The sequence below is a fragment of the Rousettus aegyptiacus genome, unplaced genomic scaffold (assembly GCF_014176215.1).
Source record: "Rousettus aegyptiacus isolate mRouAeg1 unplaced genomic scaffold, mRouAeg1.p scaffold_m13_p_6, whole genome shotgun sequence".
Taxonomy (NCBI): domain Eukaryota; kingdom Metazoa; phylum Chordata; class Mammalia; order Chiroptera; family Pteropodidae; genus Rousettus; species Rousettus aegyptiacus.
The window spans coordinates 84,614,640-84,628,197 of NW_023416309.1; the positions used below are offsets into that span (position 1 = coordinate 84,614,640).

The window sequence follows — 13,558 nt, forward strand, 5'->3', positions numbered from 1 at the left end:
GGGGCACCTAGACAAGTACTCCGCTCACCCAGACACCGCAGGCCTGGCCAGGTCAGCCACTGCCCATAGCTGCTAGGCAACCCCCTCACTAGGTCCAGGTCCCTCATTAAAGAACTGCAGGTCACCCACAACCCATAGATTCTGCTTCATGCTGTGGACAGCCTTAGCTGAGCCACGGACATCCACCTTCCTGGCTTCTGCCAGGACCAAGAGTCCAGGTGGGTGGGTAGGTGGGGGTGGAAAACAAGGCGGGGGAGTTGAGCAATGGGATGCCATTAGCACCTACTGCCTGGCTCTGCAAACGTCGTCCCTTTCCCCATGATAGGGAAGAAACTGCTACTCAAAGACTAAAACACACTTACCAGGAAAAATGATGGAAAGAGGTAGGGGCAGCCCACACACTGTGAAACATCAGATTTGAGCTCTGGAGGGACATGGTGCGAAGTACACAAACTCTGGGGCAGGGTCTGATTTAATTCTGGCTCTTCTTGGATGTGAGGACATGGGCAAACCATTTAAGCTTTTTGGGCTGTTTCCTCATCAAAAATATGAGGACATGAGACCCGTCCAGGCATGGCTGCAGAGTTACTGTGACGGTCATGGGAGAGCACACACAACAGAAAGTGCCTGTAGATAGGACCTTGGCAACTGGTGCCTCCCTTCGCCCCTCCTGCGGCCTTACCGCAAAGACTACAAAGTGGAAGCTGAGAACCACAGTCAGACACAAGCAAAATCATAAAAGCACAGGTAGGGGTGGGGGATAGCAGGAAGGAGGTTAGAGATGCTGTGGCCCCGAGCCACAACAGACTTTATGCAAGGGTGGTTTGGAAGTTCAGCCTGAGTCTATCTGCCTTAGCACCTGAATCAGAGAATGCAGAGGCAGAATGCATGGAAGGCAAGATCTTTGTCAATTGCCTGTGGATGTCCTGGTGGGGATTCACTTCACTATGTGAAATCTTCACAGGACAGAACCATTCTCCCATATCACACCACACCCGCTTCTGCTAGAGCTCTTACCATTGCATGCCCCATTAGAGAGGGAGTCCTCTGGGACAGCCAGCTCCTTCCTGTCTGTACCCCAAGAGCCTAGCATAGTGCTTGGTGCGTGACAGGACCTCAAGAAGAATGGTGTGTGTGAGGCTGAGGAAAGCACTCCCAGAGCAGCACTGGCAGGCAGAACTCCCTATGATGATGAGTGTTGTCTACCTGTGTCATCTCATAGAGTAGCCTTGAGCGAATGTAATCAAGAACTGTATTTCTAACTGTATGGAATACTACTTGTTAATGGAAATAGCCACATGTGGCTGTTGCTTACCACATCAAAGAACATTGCCTTAGATTATCCTCTGGTCACTATCAGAGGCTTCAGCCAGCCTCCCCAGTGTCAACTGGCCTCTCCCTCACAGGGACAGGGGAGAGAGAGGCCAGGTGACTTTCTGGTAAGTATAGTTCTGGTGTAGCCTAGTGTAGAGGGAAGGGGCTAGACAAACTTAGCACAGACTTTGGTTGAGCCCTGGGATTCTAGACAAGGAATTATAACCCAAACACACAAAATATAAATTATTTATTTGGTTACAAATTCTGGGGTCTGACCCAGAACAGAGGTGACACCTGGGAAAGGAGCAAGGGCAGTGTAGCGGCAGAGGTCATTGCCTATGGCCAACGGCTGAGCTCCATGGTAACCTCCTGCGATCTCCAATCTCCTGCTCTGGGGAGGGAACCCAGTGGGGTCTAAGCAGGGACAGCAGGCCACACACATTCTCAGGATCACCACCTCAGTCTTTGGTCTCTGTCAGGGCTGGCAGCTGGCACAGGCTGAGTCCAGGTGGGGGTTAGAGAGAGCTGTGGGATTTCTCATCTCCTCCATCTGTGAAGAAGGGAAGGGAATGGGATGGGGAGGCCATCGCAGGAAAGGGATGCTGCCACATAGTCCCAGAAGCCCATGATGGGAAGAAGTTGTAGTTTCCCCTCAGTCATCAAGAGCCTCGTTACTGTCCCTGCTCCGACCACCCAAACTTAGGCTAGGCACCCACTGCCTGCCTCAGCCAGGGCCGCAGCCCAGGGCCTGGCCCCTGGGATGCCCACCGAAGTTGTCCAATGACAGGCCTTTACAAGTACACAATGCTTCAGGTTCCAAGGTGTGTTTACGTCCTATATTTGCTCTGTCTACGGAAGTTTGATAACCCCCAAGAGACGGGTTATCCAAGCTCTCCACGAACGCTCACTAAGAGGCAGAACCAGGATTTGATCTAGGTCTTAGGGTGCCCCGTACAGTGCTAACAAAAATTACCACCTCGCACTGGGGCGACCCTGCACTCACTTGGGTCTTCTAGATCCCTGCAATTCCCACAGCCCTCCCACTGCCCGCTGAGAACCTGGCTCCGTACACCATCTCAGGACAGTGCGGGCACCTGGAGAGCCCTGAGAATTCTATGCCAGAAGGGAAAGTTGCAGACAGTGACGACTCAAGGACAGGAGAGAGCCAAGCACACCAACCACCATCTCCCCCAAACTCACATCCGGAGGCATTTGTCCTTCCCACCACTTGCCACTCTCTGGCCATCTGGACTCCAGTCGACAGCATATACCTAAACCAAGGAGGAAGAGAGAAAGAGGGGCAGGGAGAAGGGCTGGGGGAGGATGGCCAGGCTTCAATTCCATACCCACCCCTTGCCCACAAGGGTCAGCCGTACCTCATCTGCGTGGCCTGGCAAGTCTGTGGCCAGCTTCTGGGCTTTCACGTCCCATACCTTCAATGTGCTGTCACTGCTGCCACTGACCAGAAGCCGGCTGTCAGCTGACCATGCAATCTGGTACACGGAAGCCACATGGCCACGCAGGGAAGCCAGGTATCTGGGCCAGCGAAAAATGATGGTGGATATCAGATCTTCGAACATGTCTGACGGGTCCTCTGTGCCCACGGCAGTGGTTCTCAAACTTGGCTGCATGTTAGAATGTATACAAAGTCCCACTGCCAGGCCCTTACCCCAGACCAATTTAATGATTACTGCTCATTACATATTTGTAAAACTTCTCCAAATGTCATTTCCAGGGTGCCTTTTGTCAGGCCTCCACACCACTTGACTTTGCACACCTTAGGATCCAAAGCAGCCCTCTGCTTATCCTATCTGCCTGATATCCCAATATAACAGTTGCTTGCTGACGGGTGGCTGCAACTCTTAGGTCAATACAGACTAGCTGTGTCTATTGAGACAGGTTATTAGGCATCTCTAAGACTCAGTTTCCTTACCTTAAAAAGGAATTGAAGGCCTAGGACTATCTCAAAGGGTTGCTGTGTGAAAATACACAACTGACACATAGGTGCCAAGGGTATTCCTTGATCCTCCTCCTCCTTACCCATGCCTTTACCGCTCCTCCAAACTAATGAACCTGAGGCCACTGTCTCATTATAGTGCTCCTCAGACTTAATGACAAGCAGAATCAACTGGTAGCCTTATTAAAATGCAGATTCTGTGGATATTATCAACAAATCAGCAAACGTGTTGGGGAGCACATGAGGAAAAGGGAACCCTCAAACACATTGTTGGTGGGATTGGAAATTGGTGCAGGAACTACAGAAAACAGTATGGAGGTGCTTCAACAAATTAGAAAACAAAAAAACAAAAAACTACCAAATGACCCAGCAATTCCACTTCTGGGTATTTATCCAAAATAAATAAATAAATAAATAAAATAAAATCCTAAACACTAATTTGAAAAAATATATGCACCCCTATGTTCATTGCAGCATTATTTACAATAGCCAAGATATAAAAACAATTTACATGTCCATCGATGGGCAAATGGATAAAAAAAAGTGTGGTGTATATATATATATATAATGGAATATTATTACTCAACCATAACAAAAGGATGAAATCTTGCCACTAATGATAGTATGGACTTAGAGAGTATTACGCTAAGTAAAATAAGTCAAAGAAAAATAAATACCATATGACTTCACTTATATGCAGAATCTAACTAAATGAACAAACAAAATAGAAACAGACTCATAGATCCAGAGAACAAATTAATGGTTGCCAGATGGGAGGGGGGTGGAGGGGTGGATGAAAAAGTTGAAGGAATTAAGAAAGTATAAGTTGCTAGTTATAAAAACAGTCACAGGGATGTAAAATACAGCATAGGGACTATGGTCAATAATATAATAACTATGTACAGCGTCAGACGGTACTAAACTTACCAAGGTGATTACTCTGTAAGGTATTTAAATGTCTAATCATTATGTTGTACACCTGAAACTAACATAATGTTATAGGTCAACTATAAATAGAAAATTAATTTAAAAAATTTTTTTTTAATGCAGATTCTGATTTATAAGGTCTGGGGTAGGCCCTGAGGTTCTGAATTTCTTTCAGACTCCCAGAGGATGCCACTGCGGCGAGTCTGTGGATTACACTTTGAGGAGGGTCAGTTTTAAAATCATTTCTCTCTTCAGATATGAAATGAACTATCATTTTCAGTGCCCGCTTAATGCTGATGCTAAATATACCATCTCATTTAATCCTTGTAACAAAGCCAACAGGTAAGGAGTCTACATATTACAGAAGAGGAAATAGAAGCTCAGAAAATCCAAACACTTGCCAAGGCCACACAGCCAGTAAGTGGCAGAGCTAAGCCCCTTCCAGAGAAGCAGTGGCCCTCCTCTCCCTCTCCATACCCCGACTCACTTGCCCGTCCTGCCATCCCACAGCTTGATGGACTTGTCAAAGGAGGCACTGGCAATGATGCGGGAGTCAGGGGAGAAGAGCACCTGGTTGATGAGGGCCTGGTGTCCCGTCATCCGTGCGAGGGGCTTCTTGTCCTCTGCTGGGGACCACAGGAATAAAGTGAAGTCGTCTGAGCCAGACACCAGCCTCTCTGGGCCCTGGCCCTAGGGGAAGCAGAAAGCACACTGTGTTGGACACAGTCTCAGACAGGAGAGTCCGACCTCAGCAGCAAACACAGCACTGATGACTCAATACCAGCAAGGAGGCCAGAACTCAGAGAAATAAGGCCATGGGTTACCTCCCCCAAAAGGCAACTTTATGAACATGGGACAATTTCTAAGATGTGTAATTACATGAAAAAGCAAGGTACAGAATGGTGTGTTAAAAAGGGGAAAGATTTTACGTGTGGGTTTGTGTACATATGTGTGTATGTGTACAGTTATGTACTGCTTAATGCCAGGGATACATTCTGAGAAATGCACCGTTAGGCGATTTTGTCACTGTGTGAACAAACCTAGAAGGTATATCCTACTACACACCTTGGCTATATGGTACAGCCTACTGCTCCTACACTACAAGCCTGTAAAACAAGCTACTATACAAAACATGAGATTAAATCAAGCACAAGAGAAAACGATGCAATCAAGAGACACGTCAAACAGGAGATTCATGAGGCTGCTGCTGGCTGAATATGGCATATGTTTACAACAGGCCTTTTTAAACATAAGTGTAAAGAGTACACTCTAATAATAAGAAACATAGTACAGTAAATATATATACCAGTAACAGTCATTTAAAATCATTGTCAAGTATTATGTACTGTACATAATTGTATGTGCTATGCTTTAATGAGACTGGCAGTGCAGTAGGTTTCCACTAGCATCACCACAAACACCTGAGTAATGTATTGCTAGGATGTTAGGACAGCTATGTTACTAGGCGATAGGAATTTTTCAGCTTCATTACAATCTCATGGGACTGCCGTTACATATGCGGTCGGCTGTTGACTGAAACAGTTATGCAGTGCATGACTGTATTGTATAGTGTACATATACACATGCAGTTTTGGGAGGGAAAAACAAGATACTGGTGGCACTAGATGCTTCCAGAACGAATGGATGAATGTATGGCAGAGATGAGAGATATTTCATTATCTACCTTTCTGTGTTCTTTGATCCTTAGATCATGTGACTATGTAACTCACACAAACTAAATGAAAAAAGAGAGAGATACCTTGGGAATGCAATAGGGAAGCAAATAAAACAAAGTGAAATAAAATGATCGCCAGGACATTAAGCTCTTAGCATTATAAACTAGGATTATCAAGAACAAATTTCCAGAAAAGGTACATTCTGAGCTGGGGCTAGAAGGCAGAGGGGCCTGAGTGTCTGCAAAGTGTTGTAGGGACTAGCAGAGGATGATACAGAGCTGGACATGCTGGCAGCTGGCACATACCCGCACAAGGTTGTATCGGCTCAGAGCCCTCTCCTTTAACTCCTGCACTGTGTCCACATATTGGAAAGGAGAGAAAGAAATGAGGAACAAGGCTGATTAGAAAATCCAACACAAATAGCAAACACCCCCCAGGCTTAGTCTGACTCTCACATATTAAACTAGAGAACTGGCTCTTTCTAGGAAGCCCACTCTCCCCTTCTCCCGCTCACTCACAGGACCCTTTGAGGTCTTGGGCATTAACTGAGGCCTCAGCTGGCTCAAAGGCCCCTGTGCGCAGGGCATAGTCAGTGCTGAGGGCCATGGTGTTCACCCAGTGGCCGTGGCCTTGCAGAGTCCGGCACAGCACACCCTATGGCAGAGGGAGACAGGTCAGACACACACATCACTCTCCATCCTAGGGAACCTGCACCTCCGGATTAACTCCAGAAGACTCCGGACATTTATTCACTGTGACCTTAATCAAATAACTGTGGGCTGAAATCTCACCTCATTTGTAAAAAGAGGGCAGTGGCCCAGATCGATGTTTCTGAAAATGTATTTCATGGAAGGGAAGTTAAGTATATCAGAATAAAAGAGCTCGTCAAGTTAGTTTGGGAAATGGCAGATTCAGTAAGGCTAAACAGGCCTAGAGCAAGAATTTCCAGAGCCTGGCTGTGTTAATGGATACTGGAACCACCACTACACTGCAGCACCAACCACAGGACCCCTTGTTCCTGAAGCACCTCCCCAACCTGGCTCTCAGAACATGCCCAGGAAACACTGGTCAGTGTTCCTTCCAGTGCTGGTCCCATGGCCTGAGATTGCCCAGGCTAGGTTCTGAACCCCGTTAGCTCTTACATCGTGAGCCCTCCAGACTTTGATGGTGCGGTCCTGGGAGGCAGAGTAGAGAAGCCCGTCCCCTCCCCACCGGAGACAGGTGACTGACTGGGTATGCCCAGTGAGGATGCGCTCACAGCGGCCTGCAGTTGTGTCCCAGACCCGCACGCTGCCATCCTTAGAGCTGCTGGCCACATAGCGGCACTCAGGGTTCCTGAAGAAGGGAAGGAAGATGTGACCTCACTTCTGACCTGGCAAACCTGTCTTCCCATGGCACCTCCCCATTCCCTAAGCAAGGGTCAGGGGCAGTGTCTTGATAGCTTTCTGACTCCAAGATCTGGCTGCATGTCAAGGCAGCTCTAAGGCCCTGTGATGAATAGCCCTTTCCCAAGCAGCAACGCAGGTCAGACCTTCCTCACTTCCTGCCCTGCGGTCACTGTCAGTCTTGACTGCTCACCTCGTCCTTTCAAATAAAACTCTCTGTATCATGCAGGGAACAGCTTTGAGCCCCCTGTTCCTCATTCGCCCCAGCTGTCAGTGTCACTTACGCATGGAGGGGCTCCCAGCTCAAGCCTGTGATCCACTTGCTGTGGCCAGCGAAGGTCCTGCCCACCTGCTTTCCTGTGCTTGGGTCCCACAGGAGAATCTAAAGATAGAAGCTCACCAAATAACCTTCCCCAACCTGTCCCTGCCCCACCAAAGGTCTTCCGCCCACCCCTACCTCCCTGAAGATTCTGACCCAGCTCCCAGGAAGAGAGCCCCAGAGTCTCTGCTAAGTTACCCTGACCCCCATCTACCTGGCCATTCTTGCAGCCTGAAGCCAGCTTCTTGCCGTCTGGGGACCAAGATATGCTAAGGACCCAGTGTCTGTGTCCTAAGAAAGAAAGGGAGGGAGAAAGGAGGGACATCTGTCTTTATCCCCAGTTTCTAGCAATGCCTGGCACATTGCTAAACTAGTTGCTGAATAAATGAATAATCAAACAAAAGGAGAGATAAGGCTCCTAGGAAAGGGAGAATCCATCCCAAGTGCTAGACCCATGCATGTTGCCACACAGATAACACTAGCACTTTCTAATAATTTCCTACATGACATATGGTATAAAGTGTTTTCACACGTCATTCCCTGTAATTCTCACGATAGCTCTAAGGTATGAAGCAAAGCAAGAATTATCACCCCCATTTTCCAGATGAGAAGAAAATTGAAGCTTAGAGGAGAGCATGCCCAACACTCACGAGGTCACCCAGCTAGTATGTGGTCGATCCCCGAGACCAGCAGCATCAGCACTATTTAGGAACTTGACAAATTCTCAGACCACACCCCAGACCTATGGAGACTAAAACTCTAGGGGTGGGACCCAGCAGTCTGTATTTTAACAAGTTACCCAGGTGATTCTGATGCATATTCAAGTTTTGGAATCACTGTGGCAGAGGCTGGATTTAAGCCAGGTTCTCACACTACCCAGTCAGCCCCTTCCCACAACCCCACACTGACTCTTTGGCTCAGTCTGCTTGTTTAAGTTGCTGGCTGGGCTCAAAGATACTGTCAGTCATTAACTGGGTGAAAGAGTTGGAATATGCTCTGGGCCTCCTCAGGAATGAAAGGGCTGAGTGAGTCATCTGCCTATCACTAAGACCCTCTCAATGGCTAAGTGCATACTGACCTTGGCATGTGAAATGCGGTGTCTCAGTGCTGAGATCCCAGAAGCGCACAGTGGTGTCTCCAGAGCCGCTGGCCAGGTACCTGGGGAAGAAGAGTAGCTGCCTGACCTCCCCCAGGTCAGGGAGCAAGGGGTAGGGCCCACACCAAAACAGTGCACACGTGAATTTCTGCTGTCTATTCAATCATCTTTTGGGACTAGCATTTGAACTGGACTTTCCTCTCTCCCCTGAGGAGAAATGTAAAACTAATGCTATTGGGAGAAAACTTTTAGGAGGTCATTTATCTTCTCTTCCTTCCTTAAAGGAATGGCCACAGCTATAATTAGATTTAAAGCTTCTCATTATCCTCATAGGACTGAGAATAAAGAAATCCAGTTTGAAGATGAAGAATAATTAACTCAGAAAGGTTAAGTGACTTGCCCAGGTCACACAGCTAGAAAGGGGAAGAGCTGAACTTACAGCTCAGATCTCTTGAGATCAAATCCATGAAGGGCTCTTCCAAGGCAGGTGTCCTTGGTCTCTGTGGACAAAATCTCACTGGTGAAGTCCCTTGTTTCCAACTTGAGCCCAGAGCTCGGGTCTATTGGGTCTATGGAGGCCCTATCAATCATAACTTGGGGGTACCCTCCTCATCCCAGCCAGAAGTTGCACCCCACACTCCCTTCCACAATTCTGCAACTGTTCTTACTTTCCTGTTGGGCTGAAGGCCACAGAAATAACCGCCTCACTGTGACCCTCCAAGGAGCTGGTGCAGCGGGTCACAGCGCGGACCCTGAAGATAGCCTGTGGCTGGTAGATGATGTCAAGGACCTTCTCTGTCTCCACTGCCTGGGACTCCAGTGTCTTCCCCAGTGAGGAGACGATCTCAGCATCGTGGACATAAAAAGCCAGTGGCAGGGGATCTTCCTGGAAGGCAACGGCAAAGGGAAACTTCCCCATTAAGGGATGGGCAGAGGCCACCTCCACCAGGGAGCCTCCATACTGAGCTGTGGACGTAAAGCTTCTTTTCAGCCACCCTGCTTGAGTTACCTCCATCATTCCCCAGAGAAAGACCTTTTTAATCCTTGAAGAGCAACTATAGGATGCTTATATAGCACTTTTAAATCCTTTATTTGCATCCCACAACAACCCTGGGAGGTAGGCATTAATATTCCCACTTGATTTAAAAAAAAAAAAAAAAAAAAAAAACAGGCTCTGAGCAACTACTTGCTACTGCTAATGACTAATTCAGATTCCTTAGCATTCTTCAAAAGGAACACTAAAGTCCAGGATTAGGGTTAGTATAATATTAGTGTTTTTGAAAACACCAAACATGCTGTATAATGTGTAAGCAGCATCCAAAAAAATGGTTGGAAATGCAAACTCTCTACCTCACCCCAGAGTCTGGTGTGATAACTCTGGGGTGGGGTCCAAGTACAGCATTTTTAATGGTCCCACCCCAACAGGGGGCAACACTCTGAAACACTGGCTTGGAAGTGCACAGGTTTTGAGTCTGACACATTTGGGTTCCAATTGCAAATCAACCATCTACTGCGTAGCATCGTGCAAATTATTTAATGTCTCCGGGGCCACACTGTAAAATATTAAGTAGGGGCTGTGGTGAAAACTCATTTGACAATGCACCCAATGCGTTCAAGATGCAGTCCCTCTCCGCAGATGGTCCGCTGTGGGCGGCACATAAAGCGCTCTCAAATTGATGACATCTTCCTACCCTCCCCCAAATTAGATGACACTCCACCGACTCGCTCCAGGGTGCTTCTCCCACTGTTGGTGAGTGATGGGGCCCTCGATCCCTAAATCTTTGGTCTCCTTGCCACCCGTGGGCCCGACCGAGGCAGCGCCGCCCACCGCTCACCTGGGCCAGCAGTGCGTTGCACACGAGCTGCAGCTTGTCCGGGGTGATGTCCACGGGCACGTCGAACGGGGAGCCCAGCAGCTGCCCACCCTCATCCTGGAACTGCACTAGCAGCCGCTGCACGTCGCGCTGGGCCGCCTCGCCCTGCACCAACACGTGCGGCGGGCATCAGCCACGCCGCTGGGACGGGAAGGCCCCCTCCTCCGCCTCCCTCCGGCCTCGGGGACCCTGGGCCCGAGCGCCCAGCCGCAGTGCCCCCGCCCCCACTCACGCACCCCCGCCACCACTGCCACCGCCATCCTGCGTCCCCACGTGGAGGAGAAAGTCTCTGGAGGGACGGAACGCCGCTCCCGTGATCTGGCGGTGCCGCAGTCCAGAACATCGCCCTCTGGTGATGCGGAGGGAAAATGTCACGCCGTGCCGGGCCTCCGGCCTGAAGAGTGGTCTCACCTGATATCCATCTCCACGACCTCTCCTTGGACAGGTAGCTGCCGCCACATTCAGTCCCTCCAGGATACAAGCAGCCTTTTATCTCTTCAGAACAGGGATTCTTGCCCAATTTGAGAGAGGGAGGAATCGAGGCTTTGAGCGGTTGGTTTTCCCCCAGATCACAGAAATAAAAAATGACAGAAGAGGGAATAGACTCCAGGCAGGAGCTCCCCTGTAGGAGGTGTGACTTACAAAGCCAGAGGCTTTTGGGTTGAGGGCAGGAATTAGTACTCTTTTTTTTTTTAATTTGAAAAAGTGACTTTCATTGTACTTTTTACTGCACATGCTTATTTCAAAAAATTAGAATATGTGGATAAGAAAAAGAATAAAATAAAAATCTCTGTAACTTTATCCACCCAGAGATAGATTACTTTTTAAAAAAATTAAATATATTGGGGTGACATCGATTAATGAGATTATATAAGTTTCAAGTGCACAATATCATAATACATCATCTGTATATTGAATTAAGCGCACGTCACCCAAAATTTAGTGTTCTTTCAATATACATTTGACCATACATTTACTCTTTTCAACTTCCCCATTCACTTCCCCTTAAAATTCTTTTAAAAGTGGATCAAATCAATTAGTAATACTTGTTGAGTACAAAGGCAGAAAATGTCTGCAGTTTTTAATACTGTAAACAGCAGTAACAATAATAATGATAATGATAGCAATATGTCAGGCATTGTTATAAGTGCCTTACACCTATAACTCTTAATCCTCACAACAACCCTTTTCTCTTCATATTACAGATGAGGAACTGAAGCAAAGATCGAAGAACACGAGATCTTACCAGAAACCCGGGATCTTCCTTGTTAGCTCTTTTTTCCCTCACCCCTCACATCCAGGCACATCCAGGCACTCTCTGTCAGTTCTGCCCAATTAACCTTCCTTAAAACTGTTTTCTCGGTCCCCACTGCCACACTCTGGTATGAGTCACTATGATTTTCTACAATAACCTTTTCACTTGTCTTCCTGTTTCTACGCTTACCTCCTCTCAGGGTTCAAACCAAAAATCTGGTCTGTTACTCTCCGCCCTAAAACCCCATAGTGGCTCCTATTACATGCAGGGGGGGAAAAAAAAATCGAACTCTTTATAATGGTCCACTCAGCCTTACTTACCTCTCCAACCATTCTTCTTTCTTTAAGATCAAATCCTTCTAGCTTTGTCACAGTTCTTCTAAGGCATGACCCTTCCTGCATCAATGCTTTTGTACATGCATTTTTCTCTGTCTGGAAATGTTATTAATGGAATTGTGTCCCTGCACAAATTCATATGTTGAAGCCCTAACTCCTAGCATGACTATGTTTGGAAATAGGAAAAGATACCAGAGCATGCAGGCCACGTAAAGACATCATAAGAAGTTGTCTGTCTACAAGCCAGGAAGAGAGGTTTCATAAGAAACCAACCCTGATGGTACCAACCGTTGATCTCAGACTCTTAGTAGCCAGAATTGTGAGAAAGTGAATTGCTGATGTTTAAGCCATTCAGTCAGTGGTATTTTGTTATGGCAACTCCAGCTTCCTAATACAGAAACAGTTCCTCATTCTTCAGGTTTTGCCTTAAATATTCATTCATTCATTCAAAAACATGTTGAGCACTTACTCTCTATCAGGCATTGTTCTAGGAGCTCTACATATATTAACTCTTTTAATCATTTATCTAGGGAAACCTTGTTGAAAGGAAGTTATGTTTTCCTATTATATGTTTTCAAAACATCTAGGTATCCCCCATATTTAAAATCACAGATTTATGGAGTTATTTCATCTATTCATTCAACAAATATTATTGAGCACCTACTACATACTACACACTTGGAATGTGTACGTGAACAAAATGAACACAAATTCTTGCCCTCATGAGAGTTCTCTGTTTTTGTGATCATTCACGCACGGTTCCTGGCACATAGGAGATGCTTAAGAAATGCTCATGGAATGAATAACTAAATCAAGATTTGAAGCTGTGATTCCTTAGACCTAAAGTCACAGAACCACAGTTCTCTGTCAATGGCAGGATCTTTTATCATATTACATTGTTGCTATGGAAAACTTATCCCACAAAGGGGCCCAAGGTTTGGAGTGCCATGAGCATAGGAAATTCATCTAGCCACTTATTTATTCATTCAACCATTCATTCATTCAACAAACATAGATCAGACAAACATACGGGCCTTGTGTCCAGTAGGGCAGTAGAACTTTTCCAGGGTCATAACTGTGTATTCAATGTCACAGAGTCAGGAGAAGAATCTAGTGTGGATAACCCCCCTAAGCTTTTCTTCGGTGTCTTTCTCAGCCTGGATAAGGTAAATTTGAAGTTATGTGAGGTGGGAGAACAGAATGATGGTAAGCGAAAGAGTATCAGCGTGAAGACACCATTCATTCGCCCACTTATTCATTCCGGAAACATGCATTGGACAATGACTCTGCCAGGCTCTGCACCAGAAGAAGTCGAACTGCATGAGATGCTCCTCGGAGAGGCAGCTCGCACCCCGGGGCTTGGAGACACTGAAAAAGTGAGAGAGTTCTGAGTCCAAGTAGAGACAACCTCATAAAT

At 47.0% G+C, this 13,558-nt stretch overlaps 1 protein-coding gene across 2 annotated transcripts; it reads right to left on the reverse strand.

Annotated features, from left to right (window-relative positions):
• Positions 1 to 1,547: 1,547 nt before the first annotated feature.
• Positions 1,548 to 10,889, reverse strand: NLE1 (notchless homolog 1). 2 transcript variants are annotated; one of them, XM_016125687.2, is made up of 13 exons: positions 10,788 to 10,889; positions 10,513 to 10,656; positions 9,346 to 9,563; positions 8,660 to 8,739; positions 7,796 to 7,872; positions 7,547 to 7,644; positions 7,020 to 7,212; positions 6,396 to 6,531; positions 6,183 to 6,229; positions 4,689 to 4,891; positions 2,694 to 2,853; positions 2,518 to 2,588; positions 1,548 to 1,867 (listed from the first exon to the last, which is right to left on the reverse strand). In XM_016125687.2, exons 1-13 carry the CDS (start codon positions 10,809 to 10,811, stop codon positions 1,855 to 1,857), a joined length of 1,464 nt encoding a protein of 487 aa, XP_015981173.2. In that variant the 5' UTR covers positions 10,812 to 10,889; the 3' UTR covers positions 1,548 to 1,854. The 2 variants fall into 2 exon arrangements, with proteins under 2 accessions (XP_015981173.2, XP_015981259.2); XM_016125773.2 differs by lacking the exons at positions 9,346 to 9,563; positions 10,513 to 10,656; positions 10,788 to 10,889 and adding an exon at positions 9,117 to 9,330.
• Between the last annotated feature and the right edge of the window lie 2,669 nt (positions 10,890 to 13,558).

What these genes read in the sequence shown, in the direction of transcription:
- NLE1 (XM_016125687.2), bottom strand. Translation starts at nt 10,811, where the DNA reads ATGGCGGTGGCAGTGGTGGCGGGG. An exon ending in GCCTTCAGCCCAACAGGAAA is followed by an intron (nt 8,740 to 9,345) that starts GTAAGAACAGTT and finishes CTTCTTCCCCAG; the next exon opens with GTACCTGGCCAGCGGCTCTG. An exon ending in AGCTGGGAGCCCCTCCATGC is followed by an intron (nt 7,213 to 7,546) that starts GTAAGTGACACT and finishes TCCCTTCTTCAG; the next exon opens with GAACCCTGAGTGCCGCTATG.